The 21,621-nt window shown below is 37.6% G+C and overlaps 1 protein-coding gene and 1 non-coding gene across 2 annotated transcripts in view; one reads left to right on the forward strand and one right to left on the reverse strand.

Moving 5' to 3' along the window:
- Window positions 1–241: 241 nt before the first annotated feature.
- Window positions 242–21,621, reverse strand: part of Ndc1 (NDC1 transmembrane nucleoporin) — a 56,719-nt gene continuing 35,339 nt past the window's right edge. The window contains exons 14-18 of the mRNA XM_013146259.3: window positions 20,291–20,341; window positions 17,972–18,035; window positions 17,454–17,554; window positions 3,959–4,119; window positions 242–561 (exon numbers count right to left, since the gene is read on the reverse strand). Coding sequence (XP_013001713.2) covers window positions 498–561; window positions 3,959–4,119; window positions 17,454–17,554; window positions 17,972–18,035; window positions 20,291–20,341 — 441 coding nt within the window. The 3' untranslated portion in view covers window positions 242–497. The remainder of the gene's footprint in view (window positions 562–3,958; window positions 4,120–17,453; window positions 17,555–17,971; window positions 18,036–20,290; window positions 20,342–21,621) is intronic.
- On the forward strand, window positions 9,212–9,314 carry LOC111755282 (U6 spliceosomal RNA). Its single transcript, XR_002789852.1, has one exon. It is a non-coding gene; the product is annotated as a U6 spliceosomal RNA (small nuclear RNA).

The raw sequence follows: 21,621 nt of genomic DNA on the forward strand, positions 1-21,621 counted from the left end.
TTTCTGTGAATTTTTTCCCATTATTACCATTTTTATCTTTCAATAAATCAACTGTGTTTTAAAAATTTATGTATTTCAAGTTTCCAGAGCGCTGGTCTCAGAATGATTAGAAAGTCCAGATTAAGTCAATCTATTTTAATTTCTGAAGTGGCTCCCCTCTTTTTAAAAGTAAATTCTACAAAATTTTGTGTTATTATTATTAAGCTATATGAGCTAGAGACATTTCTACTGCCATCAATGCTCTTGTAAAATGAATAAAGATTTTATTATACCACACACACAAAAAAAGTGATCGGTACAGAAAAGGCAGTTTTTGGTTATTCTGTTGAGAATTTCTTTCCATGATTTCTCCCATTAAAGTATAGTTTTCAAAGCAACCACCACGACAAAGGAAGCATCTAATTAGTCCATTTTCTTCTGATCCAAGAATGCTGAACATTTACTGTACCGTCTGTAGTTATATCAGCAGTGTAATGAACACAGTTTATATTACTGAACTATTCTTTGAACTCCAAGAACTGTTGAAGTCTTTTCTGATGTTCTGCAGATGCTTGCACAGCACTAAATGAAACATAAATTCAAAGCATAAGCTTTATTTTACATTAAGCATATTAAGTGAACCACAGAGCACAGAGTCAATATTTTTCAAAACAATTAAAAATGAATAGAAATCTTCATCTATTTAGTACTTTTGAAAGAGCTGGATGAAAACCTTTTTAATCTAATGAAGAGGAGGCTTGCACTGGGTAGCAGCATGCTTCTACCTTCTAAAACCAAAGCAAATTGAGACTGACAAGGGAAGGCATCGATTTTAACCTGCTCTGCTGTGGAACCTGCTGTGCAGAGTTCCAGGCCTTGCAGTAGATTTTCTGGATTTTATTATTTTATTCAAAACAGATTTCAACATTATCTTTGAGTTGTGGAGTATTTGAATTGTCTTTAATATAAAATCCTTTAAACTAAAATGTTTGGTTAAAACACAATAGACTTCATTAATTGCTTTCAAAGGTAACAGCTTGGTGGTTTAGATTTACTTTTCCCTTTGAACATAAGTTATGTTTTAGATGGAGAGAGAATTTCCTCTCCACTCTCATCATTACAAAAACACTACACCTTGACAAAATTAGGGCACTGAAAGTGGTGTAAAACTTTTCTCTTAAACCTTTGGATAAAAAGTGACTACATCAAAGATTCTGGTTCTCTAGTTCTTGAGTAACATCACTACCATTATACTATTAATCATTTGGCTACATATCACTGAAAATGCCTTCATACGTAATGACTTTCTTGACTCACATGCTAAACACTGCTCTCTAGGAAGTGCTACTGAAGCTGCTGTCTCTAATTCAAGCTCTAAACCCCAACACCACTTTGTGGCTGCCCACGAGTCTCCCTGCAAAGCAGGCAGTGAGCCACCCTTACCCACATCAATCTCTGTTCTTACCATATACTTTGACTGTCATAGGCTAGATGTAAATAAAATTTACTTAGAGAGTATAATGGGTGATGTGGGAAGATATAGGTCAAAAGATACAAAACAGCAAATAGGTAAGATGATCTAAGGTACAACATAAAGACCGTAATAAGATTATAAGACTTTTTGTTAATTAAATAGTTTAGCTATTCTTGTCAAACAGAAAACAATGTGAGATGATAGAATGTTACTCTGGTTCATTATAGTAACTAATTTATTATCTATCTGTATACTATGACATGTTATACACCTCAAATATACCCAATAAAATTTATTACTTAAAAGAAAAAAACCAAACATGGAGGCACATGCGTGTAATTACAGTTATTTGAGAGGCTGAGGTAGGAGGAATGCAAGTTTTAGGGCAGCCTAGATAACTTAGTACCTTGGATAAGATTTTGTCAAAATAAAGTTTAAAAAGGGCCAGGAGGCCAGGGAGGGTGATGTACCTCTTATAATCTCAGCACTTGGGTGGCCAAGGCCAGAGGATCACCAGTATATAGCCAATCTGGACTACATAGCAAGATCCTGTCTAAAACAAAAAAAAAAAAAAAAAAACAAAACAAAGCAAAATGGGTTGGAAATACAGAGCTCAGTGGTAGAATGCTTACTCGGTATGTTTAATTCCCATGGGAAAGAAAAAAAAAACAAGCAAGTGTAAATTAATGTCTCTAAGGAGTAAGTGGTCTTGGATAATTTTTAGGGCTCAAGAATTTACTTCACGAGTCAGCACTAAGGACGCCGGGGTAGGAGGATTACAGCAAGTTTCAGGCCAGCCTGGGCTACGTAGTGAGTTCAAGGCCAGCCTTAACTGCACAGCAAGCCCCTAGGGAGATAACACAGTGTAACAGTTAAGAGGACAGACGCTGCAGCCAGACATGGTGGTGCACACCTATAACCTCAGTGCTCATAAGGCTGAGGTATGAGAACTGCTGCAAGTTCGAGGCCACCGGCCTCTGCTACACAGTGAGTTCACGGCCGGTCTGAACTGCACAGTGAGACCCTGTGTCTCCAAAAAACAAAAACAAAGAAAGAGTATAGACACTATAAATGAGACCACCAGGTTAAAAAAATTTGGGGGTGAATTCTGGTTCTACAATTTATTACCTGCATAATCTTAGCTTGAGTTACTTAAACTCACTTAGTAACTCACCCACATCACAGATAGTCAGTGACGTAACCAGACAAATCCAGAATGTTCTAACTCCACTTCTAATAGTCTATCATCCACTGCATGCCACAGAATGTACAAAACAGACTACTCATCAGTTTGAATACATATATAAAAATGGCTCTTCTTGGCCAGGGATTTAGCTCAGTGGTATAAGTGCCTGCCTGGCAAGTGCAAAGTCATGAGTTCAATCCCTGGTTTAAAAAAAAAAAAAAAAAAATCCTGAATGCTATAAATGCCTCTTCTTGAAGAACAGAAACCAAGCAATAATTTCATTCTCATAATTATAATCAGTCATCTATATCCTAATAAATCCTTATTTCCCCTTTTTCTTCCTGGTTTGCTGTGTCATCAATATGAAACATGTGTATTTCATTGTCTAAATTCATTAATGACTATATTCTGAATGTCTTAATGGCAGAGGATTATCTAGTCTTCTATATATTCCCATACAAAACCAAAGTGCCCAATAAGTACTTGCTACTGCTACTGCTAGGTAGTAGGAAAGTAAACAGAAATATACTTCCAAAAGCAGGTGATATGAAGACGTTCTAAACTACTTACTGATTGCAAACAAAGAAAGCAGAGCACTCTCTCCGCCTTCCATAGCTCACTTACAGCTCTGATGAACATGGTGTAGTAATAAATTGCCATCCCTCATCCTGTTCATTTCTAGCCAGTTCATTTCATGAAAGCAAAGCGGTGAACATCAGTTTGCTTTTTTCTCTGGCCACTTCTGAGGGTGTTGTGATCTTCCCTGTTTTTCCAGCAGAATTCACAGAACACCCTGAACACTGTGCTCACTCTAGTCTCAGCTTCCTGACTGAAATTTAATAGCATGAGTATTTTTAATACACTTCTCTAGATAAATATTTGGTCTTTTTTACCTTCTTTGTCTCTTATGGATCTTTTGATAATTTAATAAAAATATATACGTAATTATATTTGCTGTTTTTGTAACTTTTTATCTTTAAAAAAAGGAAAAGAGCAAAAAACAAAAAGTTTATCTTCTTTTGTCTATTTGAAAGAACGCTTCAGGCCAGGAATTTAGCTCAGCAGTGTAAGCGCCTATCTGGCAGGCACAAGGTCATGAATTTTATCCCTGGTCAAAAAAAAGAAGAGAAAAAAACGCTCCAAAGATTACAACATTTTAAACTACAAATATTAAATCTAAATCCAAGCTGTTAACTCACAGTGGGATCATCAAGGTGATAGAATACTTTCAACATTTGGGTATTAAATAGTTCTATTTCTCAGAGGAATTTCTTAAACATGGATTATCTATTATTATAGATCAAAACACTTAAACTTACTTCAGGTGTTTGCCAAATGTAGTAGTTATTCGATAGATGGCAGTTTTCAGTGATGCTCTGAATGCAAACCTTAATGTCTTATAAGAAGTGTCCACAAGGCTTCCTGATATTCGAGGTGGTTTGCTGGAAGCATGAGGAAGCTTGAAGAACTTGTCAACTGCCTAGACCAGGACAAAAGGAAAATACATTAATTCAAATTATCAAGAAAGCCAACTTGGCCCAACAACTAATATTTTATTTGAAATAAACACAGACAGATATACACATATACATACACATGCTCTCCCTGTGTATCAGACTCAACAGTTTAAAAACCAAACATCAGAGCGGCTCAGCTATTTATCAGTTACCAGGACCAAGCACAAGTGCAGACCTGGGCCTTAAACAGCAGCTGCAATCCAACAGCCTGAAAATGCAAAGTTGGGAAGTAAACACTGGAACCCTCCTCTTCTTATGTGAGTAACAGAGAACAAGGTCTTTATTATGGGCCTCAGCAAAAAAAGTATAAACTTTACATGAAGTTATTTAGTAAACTAGGTTATGTTTCTTTCCAATTCTACGTAATTAGGCATCTGTGAGCAAGAGTAAACAAGGCAGAGTGAAAATTCACAAGTGAAATTGATTCTATTTATAATTGGTATTGCAGAAATAAACAAAAATACCTTTTAAAGGCCAAAGGCAAGGTTAATCTTTAAATGAAATAGCTACACTAAGAGAAGGGAGAAGTAGAGGTAAAGTATGTATAGGTGTTAGTCTACTTTGGCAAGATAATGTCTAAAGTGACAAGAAAAAAAAACGTACAAACATATTGTTTATGCTTAAGGATATAAGCACCACAGAACTGAAAATAAAAAATTAAAAATTATTTCTGCCATGATGTTTATAATTTCTAGAGCTCTTTTGTGTCATCTGAGTGTTTTTATTTTAGCATCTGCATTTTGATAGCCTTTTCTGTTTTCTGCAGTTTCTTTCAAGCTGTTTGTTTCCCCTTTGCTTCCTCTGGTCTCTACCTTCTGTGTTAAAGCTTTTCCTCAGAAATTTGCAATCCTGTTCCTGACTGTGAGAAGGATCTTGACAGCTCTGAGCGCCTGGCTGGGGATCACTAACTACAGCTTCACTACAGGTAAACTGCATGGCCTGTCCAGGGCGAACTCACTCACTTGGTCACTTGAGGTCTTTCCTTGACTGGTCAGAGTTCCCAGTCCTCCTAGAATCCTGCTGGAGGGGTGAACCCATCCTTCTGGTGTGGAACAGCTCCCACAACCCAGTCCGCAGGAAGATAAAGCCAGGATGGAGAAGGAGCAATGAGCAGCAGAGGATCTAGGGACCTGCTTTCAAACCTCACACCCAAATGTTATTTTAGTCCCTGACCCTTCACCCTGAGTTCCAGAGGCACCCAGTGCTTTTCCACTGCCAACTTGGGATTTGCCTCTGGGATCTGTTAAATGAGTCATCTCAACCATCTGCTCTCCAGCTTCGAAAATGCGGTTCCTCTCCTATTTATGGATTTATGTATTTTAATAGATTTTTTATTGTAGTTTAGTAGAGTTTTGGGGAAGAAAACAAAATTTGATGCATGTGTTCATTATGCCATGTTAACTTCAAGTCTAACCATTTGTTCTTTCATAACAATTACTTGTAAGAGAGTTTCCCAAGTATGAGGACATACTTGAGAGAATTTTAGGCCATATGGGAGCTGGTATACAATAAAATACTTAAGCAATATTAAATAACTGTGAATCATAACAGAAAAGTTATTTTCTTATATGCTTTCTGGTTAACTCTCAGCATGTCAGGAAAAAGTCATCATTTGTAACCTAAACTTAATATACCTTTTTTTCCCCTTTTGGTAGTGAGGATTGAACCTAGTCTTCATCTGCACTAAGCCACATCACTAGCCTTTTTTATTTTTTTGAGACAGGGTCGTGCTGAGTTGCTAAGCTGCTCATGTAGGGCTTGAATTTGCAATCCTCCTTCCTCAGCCTCCAAAAGTGCTGAGGTTACAGGAATGTTCCACCATGCTTGGCTCCAATATACCTTCTTAAATGTTTATAGACTAAAATTATTTTAGCTGAGTTTGATCCTTTGTATAACACACATGTACGTTATTTACAAAGCATTTACAGAAGAACAACAAGATAATGTAAAGTAAGCTTATAGAAATTTAATTAAATGAGAATATAAACATAGCAAACTCAAATTTCTATTCTGTATTGTCCAGGTTTTGAAGACATACACATTTGATACAGGTAATGCTCTCTGAACACAACTTCCGGTAGCTGCCCATCCATTTTATCAATACTGATTTCAAACTAAAGAAATATCTTTAATAGCTTCTAGCTCAGTACTTGAAGTTATTTGCAATTATACTTCAAAATGCAGTATTTTTTAAAACTTTGGATACCCCCAAATTTTGTTAAGGAGAGAACAGCCATTTTTTTGTATGCTAATTTCAAAATATTTGCATCCTTAGGTTTAAAATTACAAGTTCAAACCCAGGAATGGTGCACACCTATAATCGTAGCACTTGGGAGACTAAAGCAGGAGGATCACAAGTTCAAGAGTAGTCTGAGCTACACAGTAAGTTCAAAATTAGGCTGGGCTACATAGTGACACTGTTTCTCAAAAAAAAAAAATTAGGGGCTGAAGATTTAGCTCAGCTGCATAAGCGCCTGCCTTGCAAGCACAGTCGTGAGTTCGAACCCCAGTACAAAAAAAAATTTAATTAATCGAATGATCAACCCAGTGACTTTTTCATTTCAATACTGTTTCCTACCTCCATCACTTACCCCTTTACAAAATTCTGGTGCACAAATATAATAAATAAGAAATTCTGTCATGTGTACTCTCAGCAAAAACAGATACTGGATTCATTCTGAAAATCTAAGGTGATCAATTTTACCATCATCATTAAAGTCTAGAGCAACAGTGGCAAATCTATGGCATGTTTTCTTTTTCTTTTAAGACAAAAAGATATCGAGTTGCTTTTTCTAGACTAGAACCTCATGCCTGATGAGCTTGAGGCCCTGAGTTCAATTCCCTATATCAAAAAATAAACGAACGAACTAAATAGTATTCAAGGTCACGTACAGTGTTGGCACTATGTGATAAGTGGTCCTGGGTTGCACTTTGGGCACTCAGCCTGTAAAAGGCTCGTCATCACTGGTGTACCATGCTGTCCAATTCAGTAACTACTAGCCACACATAATGACTGAGCACTGGAAATGTGGCAGGTCTGAATCCAGATATGCTGTAATGTAAAAAATACACACCAGATTTCCAAGCCATGTGGGGAAAAATAATATAAAATAATCTCATTATATTTATGTGTTAACATTTTAGATATCCTGGGTTAAATTAATAATATTAATTTTACATATATATTATTAATATAACCACCAGATAATGCAAATCTATTCAGATGGACTGTATTATACTTCTATAAAGTCTGTGTAGAGTATGTTATCTGTACTTATCTAACTTGTCTAAATAACTGTCCTGGCTATTTTCTTTGCCATTTGTGGACAGAACATTTTTTAAAAACTGAATTATTAACTATATTCAGTTAAGGGCTGGGGATTTAGCTCAGCGGCATAAACGCCTGCCTTGCAAGCAGGGAGTCGTGAGTTCGATCCCTGGTACCAATAAAAAGGAGAAAGACAAAACAAAACAAAACAAAACAAAAAAAACCTATATTCAGTTAAGGCTAAAAACCAAGCAGAAACAATAAAATAAACCCCAAAGATGAGTGCCTAGACTTTTTCTTGACAATTCATGCAGTATTACGCTTTTATTGTTTATTTATGTGTTATTTTGTGGTGCTAGGGATTGACCCCAGGGCCTTAGGCATGCTGGGCAAGTGCCTCAGTTCTTCTAACATTTCTCTTCTTTTGAGACAGGGTCACACTATGTTGTGTAGGCTGGCCTTGAACTGGTGATCCTCACACTTCAGCCTCCCAAGTAGCTGGGAATATAGGTATGCATGATCCTACCTGGCTTTACTTTTACTTTGATTTTTTACTTTTGTACTAGGAACTAACCTCAAGGCCTTTACACTGAGTTACATTCCCAGCCCTATTACTCTTCTGAGACAGGGTCTTGCTAAATTTCTGAATTGCCCAGACTAGGCTTGAACTTGAGATTTTCGTGCCCCATCTCCCTACAGTGCTGGGATTACAGTTATATACCATTACGTCAGGCTCTACAGCACATAGCTAGAATTTAAAATTATTCATGTTTCTACTTTAACTGTTTCATCGTCAATTGTGAAATCCAAAAATTTATGAAATCAAATAAACTTCTGTAATTTCTTAGGTAACAAAAAGTTACGTAGGCTGAAATCATCTGGCAGTCAAACCTAACCTGCCCAGCCATGTTCTATTTAGTTTTATCCACTTAATGTGCATAGCTGCTCAGTGGGGAAAAATCATCCATGTATCTGACCAGAGGATTGTACCCCAGCTATTAGGAGGAATGTGATATACAATGTATCTTACACACACACACACAATTTTTTTAATTCAAAAGAGCTGAATTCTGAAATGACAGGGTTCGAAATAAGAGACTACAAATTGTATTCAATTTACATCAAGTCAAGCCAGTTTTCCTTTTACAATGGCAACAGAATATTTTTCAAACCAATTTGTGTTTAAAATGACTTACTGAACAGGGTTTAGAGGCACATGCCTATAATACCAGCCCTCGGGAGGCTGAGACAGCAGGATTCCTGTGCGTTCGAGTCTAGCCTAGGCTACACAGTAAGTTCAAGACCAGCTTGAACTACATAGCAAGATCCTGTCTCAAAAAGATTTGTCTACTTTGAAGAAAACAAGAGACATTCTGGTAGCCACTGTTGATTTCCTATTGTCTTGTTTTGAAGTCCTTTGTTGCTTGCATTGTTCTGTTCTGAATTGCTTGGTTCTGTTTTGTTTTAGTCTCTTTAAAATAAATCACAAAAAAGAAAAAAAAACTTTTAAAAAATTATAAAACTTAAAATTTTTGTATTAAAATACTAAAATATTTGTATTAAAAGAAATAAAATAATAAATTATTAAAAGCCCATAAAAAGAAAAGCAAAATGATTTCTAGCTGGGTATGTGGCACTTGCCTGTGATCTCAGCACTCAGGAGGCTGAGACAGAACAACTGCCACGAGGCCAGCCTGGGTTACATAGTGAGTTCAAGGACAGCCTGAATTACAACACTGCAAGACCTTGTCTCAGGAAAAAAAAACCCTAAAAACAAAAACAAGGGCTTGCTTCAGCAGCACACATACTAAAATTGGAGTGATGCAGAGAAAATTAGCATGGCCCTTGTGCAAGGATGACACACAAATTCATAAAGTATGGCAAATTTTCCAAAAAACAAAAAGGGCTTAAATACTGAGTAAAATGAAACTTCTGAGAAATAAAACATAACATGTCAAAAGTATGTAAAAAACAGCTATCATCAAATCTATGAAAGTAGTACATGAATAAATTAGGAACAATGGTTTATAACATTTAATAATATACCCTAAGGTTAGGAGAACTGAAATACATAATCAGCGTGAGATAACTACAAAATACTACAGGGTTGAAGATCCCTTATTCAACAAATAACTAGAAATCCACAACACTCTGAAATCCAGAACTTACACTCAAAGTTTTGGATTTCGGAGCCATCTTGGACTAGAAATCTTCAAAGTCACTGCACATACTCCTAAATCCAAAAAATCCCCAAATTGCAAACACTTTTAGTCTCAAATACTTCAGATAAAGGATACTCAGTTTGTATTTCCACTGTACAGATGAAGACAATGATTTCAGAAAGTAAACAAATCACTCTGCTCAGTCACTCAGGGGTGTAGAGCTGTATCTCCTACACTGCTTGCCTACTGGGTGGACTTCAAGATATATATATGTATGTATTCTTTTTTAAATTCATTGTTTTAAGATTAAAATAATGCTCCTTTTTCCTGTATAAGAATTCTATATACAGGGGCTGGGGATGTAGCTCAGCGGCATAAGCGCCTGCCTTGCAAGCAGGCAGTCGTGAGTTCGATCCCTGGTACCGATAAAAAGACAAAAAAAAAAAAAGAATTCTATATACAACACAGTAATAATGAAAACAAAATAATAAGAGCTAACATTTGCTGAACACTTAATATGGACCAGGCATCCTCAGTGCTTTAGGAATGATCTCATTCCTTCTTCACACCCCCATTACGTAGGACCTATTATCACCAGTCCCATTCTTCAGATACAGAAACTATCTTTTTTTTTTTTTGGTACCAGGGATTGAACTCATGATCATGTACTTTGCAAAGCAGGCACTTATGCCACTGAGCTAAAGCCCTGACTTATAGAAACTATCTTTAGAGATAACTGTATTTACTGTCTTATAATGCACATGTCTGCATTTTCTAGTTTTTGAAATAAAGATACATACATCTTCTAATTAATGGTGACTTAGATCCAAAGAAATACAGTATATGTCTTTTCTAAGACTGAACAATTAGTAGGAATTGGAATTCACACAAGTCATTCCTGACTCCAGGTCTCACCTGTTGGCATTTCTGCCACAAATTCATTCCATCTTAAGACAGGAAGTGAAGAGACCTAGCCAGCAGCCCCAGAGATCTGGCCACGGCCATGCTGGAACCCAGGCGGCTGCGCAAAAAAGCAATTTACCTGTCCTCTTGGTGGGCGCCTCTCTCAGGCGCAAGCCAGGAGGAGCCCAGTCTGTGTTCCCTGTGAGCCTGTACCTGTGCATGAGCTGGGAATCAAACATCCCAACCCCGCCTCCTGTAAGCAAGTGGGGACAGAGGTCTGAGCATCTCTTGGGAGGATAACTGTATGCAATATAGCAAATATGGGGGATCTTCTTCTATCTTCTGTCTGAAAACAAATGTTGTTTTCACTGTTTTGTTTCACTATGATTAACTGTTTTACTCTATTCAATATTCTCTTTCGATTGGTTTTATATGTTCTATCTTTGGTTTGATTTCACTATACCTAATTAGCTAGACAACTATGGTGAAGATAATGAGAGTAAGAGATATCATATATATATATATAATACCTATTACTGTCATCCCGGTAACCTGCTATGAAGTTCTGTACCAATTTTACCACATTGTCTCACCTGGCTCTGTTCTGTCTTGTTCTGTTGTGTTTCTACTACCTTCAAAATAAAAATAAACTAAAATAAAATAAAGAAAGAAAGGAAGTGAAGGGCTAGGGATTTAGCTCAGCTGCGTAAGTGCCTGCCTGGCAGGCACCAGGTTGTAAGTTCGATTCCCAGTACCAAAAACAAAAAAAGGAAGTGAAAAAGTACATTCCCCTGCCTCAAAAGGTAGTCTAATACAGTGGACTGCTAAGGGCCTGAGGCCCAAAAGCTTCATTCCCCATTCTGACTCAGTCATTTACGGGATATGAATATACCATAGGCCCAGTCTTTCTGAGACTCGATTGTGCACAATAAGCCTTGGTACAAACTCACAGGGCTGTCACAAGAATTTTATAAAGCACTTCTTTTGGAACACTACACAAATGTTGGGGCAAACAGTAAAAAAATTCTAAACCGGGTGTGGTAGCACATGCTTGTATCAATCTCTGCACTTGGGTGGCTGAGGCAAGAGGACTGTTGAGAGTTCAAGACCTGCCTGGGCTACAAAGTGAACTCAGGGGCCAGCCTGAACTGCGTAGCAAGACTCAGTCTCAAAAAAAAATTCTTGACAAAGAAGAGATGCTACTTCAAACCCAAAGTTCTGGCCCTCAAAAATATTCCTTTCCACCCCCCTTTCTTCCTTCTAACCCCATATCCTCAAGGAAATCATTAATGACTTTATACCTCTCTTTCTATGCCCTGCTACCTAGACCACCTTAGGGAAGCCAACTAGCCATTCTTTCTGGTAAGCCGCACAAGCTGCATGGGTTCCAGGAAGAGAAAAGTCAGAATAGTGCCTCCAGTGAGCAAAGTGGTGCCTGAGCCGAGAATCAACACCACCACCACCACCACCACCCCCACCCCATAAGGAGCTGGTGGGTTCAGAGTTGATAGGTACATAAAGCAACTAAATGCTTGTATTGTCTAGTTGATTATGCAGGCCTGGGGTCAGCAGTCTGAGCATCTCTTGGAAGGATGACAGTATGCAATATGGCAAATAAGGGTGATTTCCTTGTATGTTGTCTTTGAAATCCAGTATTGTTCTCACTGTTTTACTCTGTTCTGATTGTTTTGCTATATTCAATATTCTGTTTTGATGGGCTTTATTCTGTTTTGTTTTTGGTTTGATTTTGCTATACCTCATGGAATGGTCTACTATTGTGAAGATAAGACACTATTGCTGTTTTCCTAGTATCTTGCTTTGAAGTTCTGTGCCAATTTTGCTTTGTTTTGACTGACTTTGTTTTGTTTTGTTGGATTTTACTATCTTTAAAATAAATTTTAAGGGGCTGGGGATTTAGCTCAGCGGCATAAGCGCCTGCCTTGCAAGCAGGCAGTCATGAGTTCGATCCCTAGTACCGATAAAAACGAAAAAGACAAAAAACAAAAAATTTTTTTTAAAAGAGTACCTTAGATTCACCTGTTGTGTATTCTGCTGCATTTCTATACCTTGTGGCCTTAGAACAATTTAGTTTTCAGTATGAGTCTGTGAGCAATGTCTTTTTCCATTTTGTATCTTATCCCATACTAACTGCTTGATAATACTTAATGCATGAACAAATCTCTAAATGCCACAAACATAAACTTTGATACTCCAAGTAGATAAAATCTGACCTTAGATGAAAAGGGCAAGAATATGACAGAGCTGCTCTGCTACAAGGTGATAACAACAGGGTGATACTGCCTTCTCAAAAACCAGGCTGGGCACAGTAGCGCACACTTGCAATTCCAGCACCCTGGGAGCCTGAAGCAGGAGCATCACAAATTTGAGAGCGGCCCAGGGAACTTAGCAAGACCCTGTCTTAAAAAATAAAAAAAAGAGTTGGGGATATAGTTCAGTACTTTCAGAGCTGAATCCCCAATAATGACAGAAAAAAAAAAAAAACCCTACATGAATAAACCAGTATATTTTCTGTTACATATATTTCACCACAATATTTTTAAATAAAAAAGTATTCTTGTCACTTTGGTTCCCGAACTGTTACTTGTAAAGGACAACATAAAAAATGTTGAGTTTCCACAGCATAGTATTTGCTCTTCATCCACTGATATGAAAATAACTACTATCAAGTCAGTCCCATGAATTTGTATTTTAATTAACCCAGACACAGCAGGTAAAATCTGAGAAACTGCTGCAAATCTATCCAAGATACATGTTTATAACATAATGATGATAATATGTGAGCTGTGATCTCTGGCAGGAAGGAACCGCTGCTCTAGATACCCGTCCCTCCCCGCTCTGCATGGTCTGCAGAGTGAAAGGCTCCCCGTCCCTTTCACATTTTGCCTTTAATGATTCACAGGGAAATGGCCAATGTTACTGATACTGAGAAGTAAAACAAAAGAAGAGAATGCTTCCATATAACTGTTCCTTAGTAACAACCAAAGGCTGGTATTGTACAGCTGGCCTTAAATTACAGAGACACTTAGAATTTATTCTCTTTGCTAAACATAAGTATCTCCTTTAGACCAAAGAACTTAAACCCAGAACATATAACAGGACTCATAAAAATAACACCGCAACCACAATCCTGCCTCTGAATAAAAGAGCAGTTTGGGATCATTATAATCAAACCACTGCATCAGAACTGCCACTCAATTCTGGTCTCAGAACATAAGTGTTTGCTCATTCAACCAGCAGTGAAGCCATCTAACAAGCATTTGATAACTACCTGTCACTTGCTAGGTACTCTATCAGATGCTGGGGATACAGAAATGTGCTCTGACTTAAGACAGTGACAGTCAGTTAAGACAATATAGTGTCCAGAAGGGAACTACAGCACACTACCATGTAAGAGACCAAAGCATGTTCTAGAATGGAGACCAGGAACAGGCATCATGCAGAGTCAGAGTTACACTTAAGAAAATAAGGTCCACTGGGGAGTGGTGGGAGGTGGTGCAAGGCGGGGTTGGAGCTGAGGGCTCATAGGAAGGGCAGCAGAGTGGCTGCAGTCGGAGCTTGAAGGGTCATTAGTTCAGTGAGGCAAAGGTCACAATAATAACTCAGGACAGGAATGCCAACAGCCTAAAAATAAAGCTAGGGTAGGAGGATGGACAAAGAGTGGCCTGGGTAGGGTGGATCCTGGGGGAGTCTTGCCATATGAGTACAGCTGTACTCCACTGTGACAGGGCATTAACAGAATTAGCAAAGCTATTGAAATGACAGATTAGAAGGTCTACTCTGCAAGGGAAAGACATATTAGCCAAGGAGTTGAAAGACAAAGAAACAGGATACAGAACAGTAAAAATTACACTGGTGGTTTAGCTCAGCAGCACAAGTGCCTGCCTGGCAAGCACAAGGTTGTGAGTTTGATCCCTGGTACCAAAACAAACAAACAAACAAAAAACCTTACATGTTTATTTTTATTAAGCTCTAAATTAAAATTCAGCATGTTGTATTCATGAATGTAAGCAATAATCATAACAGGAAGCATTAGCAGTTTCATTTGCCATCATGACCAAGAGAGATCACCAATATTCTTGTATCACTTTATTGTTGTACTTACCTTGAATTACCATTCATCTTTTCACTATTCAAAATGATGAGTTAGTAGACTGACAGATCTTGCTATTTAATGCAATACTTTAAAAACACACAAATTGGTTGACTGATTGAGGTACTGGGGACTGAACTCAGGGCCTTTGCAATAAACTGTATCTCCAGCCCTTTGAAAATTTTTTACTTTGAGACAGAGTCTCACTAAGTCACTAAACTGTTAAGGATGAGCTGGGCTGAGCTTGAGCTTGCAATTTTGTAGTTCTAACCTCCTGGAGTGCTGGAATTATAGATGTGTACCACCACACCCAAATAAAAATTTAACATCTTAATAACTATAATTCAGTATGATTGATTTTCTTTCTAATCCTATGTACTTCTGTCATTTAAGAATATTATTCTGAGAAAGAGTTCACAGGCTTCACCATACTATCAGATCTTTACTAGAAGACCATTTAAGGACTCTGGTTTATAGAGGGTAGAATCCTGGGATTGCAAGGTTCAGAGACACTGTTCCGCAGATAAAGAGGTGATAGTTGTAGGTAAAGGGTATACAAATACACAGTGACAAGAAGTCAAAGAAATGTACAGTGAAGGTATGAGATACATTGTTCAAGTGGATCCTGAACTGCTCATTACAATCAACCTCAGGATGTGGGGATGGAAGAAAGACCTGGAGGCAGTCAGTATATGACTGTGAAGCATGAAAAAGGGGGAACTATGATGCAGGACAGGAAAAACAGACACCACAAGTCGTATGCAAGGAGGGACTTTAACACTCAGAAGCTAAATTCTAGCTTCTTTGTTCCTGTGACCCCTTCAAGCCCCCCAAAATGGCCTCTTTGCCACTTGCTACTCTGCTCTTCAAAAGTATTCTCTATCGTAACTGCCGTTTCAATATAAGTAAGGCCTGAACTTTAAAATGGTATTGGGGATTAAACCTAGAGCCTTTACATTGAGCTACACATCCAGTCTTTTTTATTTTGAGACAGATCGTATTAAATTGCCAAATTGCTCAGGATTACAACCTGTAATTCTTCTACCTCAGCCTCCCTGAGTACCAGAATTACAGGCATGCATCATCATGTAACTTAAAGTCAAGGGAGGCCTGACTTTTTGACAAATACGTAATTCTTGCAGTCTTACCCAAAGGTATGAATGAAAACAGTCAAGTAAATAGATTGCTTTTCTTCTGGTCAGCTAGAAGAACTAGGAATTTTGACAGGAGGGTAAAAACAGTGATTTTGGTGAAGAATGCCTCTAAGGCAGTTTGATCTTTGTGAAATCAATTCAGTAAGTTTCAACAAAACTGCCCCCACCCCGTACTGGGAATATTCTCTCTCCCTCCCTCTCTCCTTTCTTTTTCCTCCCTCCATCCTATGCCTTCCACCCCTTTTTCTGAGTTCATCTTAATTGTACTGCAGTTCATGGTCCAAAAAGTTCCAAGGTAAAATAGTTCTTTCTCAAGAAAGAATCCTATGCATGTATGTCACAGAGTGGCGATGGGTAAGGGACAACTCAAGATAAGATAGAAGACAAGCTGAAGGAACTTGGATGTGCAGCTTCTCCAAAGGTCTATTACACTATCAATGCCTCGCAATTAGACCAGGTGCATTCTGTCTACTACCTATGAGACACACATCAGTCTCTGAGCTATACACTCTCCACCAGTAAAGCAATGCCAAAATACCTCCACAAGACTGTAATGAGGATCACATTATAAAGACCCAGGTCGTGCCCACGTTATGGCTGCCCTGCCAAACATCAAGAGAAATACTCGACATTGTTTCTTTGGAGAAACATAGCTGGGAAAGAGTACAAATAAAACTACTCTTGTGGACATGTGTCTCAAGTAACATATATGACGTGAAATTGAGCAAAAATAATACTGGAAAACAGAAAAAAAAAAAATCACTGGTTTCAATAAGATTTTCTAGAGGTAAAAGGAACTCTGTTTTGAAGAAAAGAAGTACAGTGTGTGTTTTTCTTCATATCTTTAATAGCTTCCCAAGACCCAAACACACTCTCATTGTTACTCTTCAGGTCAATTCAACACCATCTCCTACAGAAAGCAAACCACACTCCTCAACCTTTATGTCTAAATGCTTCAAGTGTAAGTGTTCACACCTCTCACATGATACAACTAATATTCTAAAGTGGAGTAAATTATATTGCCCAGTAAGAAGTTAGGAAAGGACGCCTACTAGAAAGCAGGAAGCACGCGTTTTTATTTTTTTGCCTTTTTGAGAGTCCAGGATTAAAGACCTGTAATTAGAACTAAGATTCAGCCAGAGAAAGAGCACCTACAGACCTCAACTCTTTAGCTCTGGCTGAGACAGATTATCTCACTGGAAGATTTAACTACAGACTATTTTCAGTCGCTACAAATTGTGTAAGGATCGAGACAAATGTCACTGAACAAATTTCCAATATCCTAATTTATCTGTTTAATACCAGGGTTTAAAATACTTTCTTTTTCTATACTTTTTCTAAACAAATTAAAACTTTTCTCGATTTTCTAACGATTTCTTGAGGTCAAAATAGTATGGATATCTTAACTTAAAACATGTTTAGCTAATCAATAAACAGAATATATAAGAAATAAACAGGACTGGGTATGGTGATACATGCATGTAATTATAGCACTTGGGAGGTTGAGGCAGATGGATGACCATAAATTTGAGGTCAGTGTGGTCTACATAGTGAATTCAAGGCAAGCCTGAATTACATCATGAGATCCTATCTCAATCAATCAATCAAAATAAAAAAATAAAATAAGGAAAAAAGAAATAAACACAAAACCTGGGGATTAGGGGATAATCACACCCACGTTCAACACAGAATTACATACTTCTTGCAGTGTCAACAAAGTGTTAAGGATAGCTGGTAATGTAGTCTGGACAACACCAAAATTATCTTCTGTAAATGATGCTGCTACTAAATGAGAGAGACCTAAGGGAAAAAAAGAAGAAAGTTAAAAGTGAAAAACAGGCAAATCTATCTGCAATTCATCTATCCAAGAACAATTTTCTAAACATGAAAAGAACTCTTAAGAGGGGAGATTACAATATAAAACAGGTGGAAGATGACAAAACTTAATTCTAATAAGGAAAAAACTTTAATGCTGAGTTTACAATGGATTCTAGAAAGAAAAAGAATAGAGGGACAGCTCTTAGGAGGACACATCATAGGATGGCAGAAAACTCTCTCCCAGTGGTACTTAAGCATTGAGAAGTAGTATCGAAATGGTAAAAAGAAACAGCTCTTTAACAACTAAGTTTTCATATACAATGCATATTTTGAAGTACAGAAACAAAAGGATAAAATTTAACTTATTGAAGTCATAGTTACTATTCAGAGATTACTCACCTTCTAATGCCCAAATATGCATTTGGGCATCTGAAAAAACTGCCTGAATGGAGGTTTCTGGGTGCTACAAACAAAAACACTAAGTTAGCTCCTCTGTGCAAAAACAAACACTGCATCAACTGTATAGACTATAACAACAAAAATCACAGCTGCCTCTTCAGAATTTAGATCTAAAATATAATCTTGCACAATATGACTAAACCACAGTAAGGCATCCTGTGATTAACTTACTGTGACCCCTGCCCAAGTCTCTAAATCTGTACATGCTTTAGTTTCTCATTTAGAGTAAAATTAGATGTGCTCAATCCCACTCAGAAAAACTGTAACACAATGGCTAAAAAGTTCACTTTACAATGAGGGGACAACGTAAATAAAAATTAGCTCTCTTTCTCTCTTTTTCTTGGTGCCGGGGATTGAATTTATGACCTTGCACTTGCCAGGCAGGTGCTTATGCTGCTGAACTAAATCCCCAGCTCTTTCTTTTCTTTCTTTCTTTTTTTTTTTTTTTAAGATAGGGTCTCACTATGTAGCTTGCCTTCAAGCTTGCCTTGAACTATGTAGCCCTGACTGTCCTTGAATTGTAGTGATCACATTGCCTCAGCTTCTTGAGTGCTGGAACTATAGGCATGCACTACAATACCTGGCAATATTATTTATCTTAAATTTTCTATTCTCAACGCCACTCCAAAAAAAAAAAAAAAAAAACCCTACCCAACCTTCTTTAATATACCACTGCTCAGGGCCAGGGTGATAGCCTGGAAAGCGTGAGGCCCTGAGTTTGATGTGTGGTAAAAAAAAAACAAAACAAAAAAAAAAAACAAACCAAAAACATTGCTCAGGTAGGATAGAGTATCAACTGACCTATTTAGTAAATACTGGCTGATAAAAAATATTTTTCAACATCATATTACAATGTCTACAACTCTTCATCATACCACAGATCAACACACAAAATTAAAATCAAAAGCAGTCATTCATTTCCAAAGGAAAACAAGATTTTGGTCAACATGTACTCTATATAATTTAACTGACTATATGTTTTAGGCTACTTGATCGACTCTGAGCCTCAGGTTTCTTTATCTGTACAATGGGAACCAAAAAGTACATCTCACAAGAATGTTATTAGAATTAAATAAAGAAACTAAGTGAAACATCATGGTTCACATGCTAAGTGAAGTTTTCTTCTCCTCTTTCTGAAGCCGAGCACTGAAGTGAAACTTCAGATACCCTCATGCTCTTGGTGAAGGACAAGATACCTTCCCATAATAGACAGCCCAAGCCAGATTACTTTTTGGTAAAGGTAACTAGTTGGGTAGAGCTCCACTTCAATTGTAAAGAACATGAAATAACACGTGTATCTATATTGTATCAGGGACACACACATCTCTTTTTTCTTTAACACATATTCAGGATCACTCTGAATAATAAAAATGAATATCAATGTAAACTTTCATGTGAATGGATTAATCAAATATGTACAATATTAGCCCATCTGCTAATACTACAACATCTACAGAAAGAGTGAAATTAGATTTAAAAGACTAAAAGTAGGGGCTGGGGATTTAGCTCAGCAGTATAAGCACCTGCCTTGCAAGCAGCCAGTCGTGAGTTCGATCCCCGGAACCGATAAAAAGTTAAAAAAAAAAAATAAAAGACTAAAAGTAAGCTGGGGGTTTAGTGGCATAAGCACCTCCGTGGCAAGCACAAGGAGTTTGATCCCTGGTACCAAAAAAAAAAAAAAAAAACTATGAATAAAAATTCTTTCCCATACACATGGGCAAAGATTTTTTCATCAAAGAATTAACACACAATAGATATGGCCAAGTAAAACAGAAAAAAACATTTTTTAGCTTCCACAGTTAAAATTCTCTCCTCTGGCAGCTGGAAGTGCTGCTAGACAAGACAGAAAGTCCTTTTGTTTGTGATCTGAAATACAACTTTCTATCCATCACATATCTAATGTGTCATCTAACTCAGTCATCTTCTTTTTGAACAGCAATTAGTCACAAAAACATTAGGAAAATGAGCCAGGCAGCATCAGAAAGAGACTGGTCACACACCAGAAGGAACTGATGCAAATCAACACAAAGTTGCCAGCAGACAAGTCTCAGGAGGCCAACTTCAGAGTCAAGCTGAAGCAGCTGCTATGGGGAGATGGGAGGCAAGGGCTGCCCACAGAGGGTTAGTGACCTGCTATGCAAAGATCCAGGGTTTGCTGGGATTAACATCTAAAACATTCACAAATCAGATCCTCTCTACTACTTCACCTCTATTTCACTTTCCCTCTTAATTCTCAAGGCTCTAACTTCATATTCTTACCTTACTGAAAAAATACATTATCAGCACCCGTTTTGACAAGAAATTCTTAATCTGAGTTAAAAAACAAACAAAAAATTAACATGTTTACATTGTTAATTCTATTCAAGCATTATTACACACCTCCAGGTTCCTTCTCTTAAATGTGAAAATATGGAAGCAACTCACATCTTACAGAGAAAGAATAATATTTACAATAACTTATATAAGTAAATTCATTTGTACTGTAAGATGAGTCATCGAACCTACACTGTACTCTGTTCCTGAATACAAATACAGATTTACCACTCAATTAGATCTCTACTATAATCGAAGGATTCTGAAATGTCCTTAAGAACACTAGGTAAGACCATATTCTTTCTCAATTTTCTATAATAGTCTTGCTCTCTAAATTTTTCCCCTGCAGTACTAGGAATTAAATCCAGGGCCTCATACATGCTAGGCAGGTGCTCTACCACTGAGTTATATCCTTAACTCTTTTAAAAAAAAAAACAAACTATCACTTAGTTTGAGACAGATCTATACTAACATACCCAGACTGGCTCCAAACTTGCAGTCCTATTTCAGCCTCTTGAGTAGCTAGAATTACAGGCTTTATGGTGCCCGGCTCCCTTTAACCTCTTACTATCAAAAACTTACTCTATGTTTCCCCTATAGGAAAGAAAAAAAAAATCTGGACAGATGAAGTATTTTTCTATTAGTTGATATTTCCAGGAAACAGGAAACCCAAATGACTTGAGAGTGAATCCAGTTCTATTTACACTTTCTCCTAAAGGCCACATGACTGCTTTAGAGGGATGCAGTAGACAACTGTGTCTAGTTGAGAGAAAAACTGATGTGGCAGAACTTATGACATACAGCATCACATGGGTTCTGAAGTCTAAAAAAATGCCTCTGGTTATTGTCTGGATACTAACTAGTAAACATGTTATAATTTCTCCCATCTTAAAAAACACAACTAACCATTCACATCTTTCTTAACCCTTCAAATCCCTCAGTCCCATTACTGTTAGCAGCAAAACTCCTTGAAAAATCTGGCTTTTCTGGCAGTATCCAATCATTGAGTCCATGTCCAACAACCTTGCATCGGCCTCACCACACCCAACGGCTCACTCAAGGACTCAATGACCTGCACACTTCAGCATCACGCTTCCTGAGGCTGCACCTGATATACTCTCCTTCTAGACATGTTCTTTTCTCAGTGCTTGGCCATCTGAAGGGCCACTCCTCAGTGTCCTCTACTATTCTTTCTCTTCTTCCACAACTTTAGTCACTGCAGAGCTCAGTTCCAGGACCTCTTTTCTTCTACATCTACACTCAAAAGAGTTTGTATT

This window comes from Cavia porcellus, unplaced genomic scaffold (assembly GCF_034190915.1).
Source record: "Cavia porcellus strain 051 isolate PalLab524CR breed Dunkin Hartley unplaced genomic scaffold, mCavPor4.1 scaffold_25, whole genome shotgun sequence".
NCBI classification, from domain to species: Eukaryota; Metazoa; Chordata; class Mammalia; order Rodentia; family Caviidae; genus Cavia; species Cavia porcellus.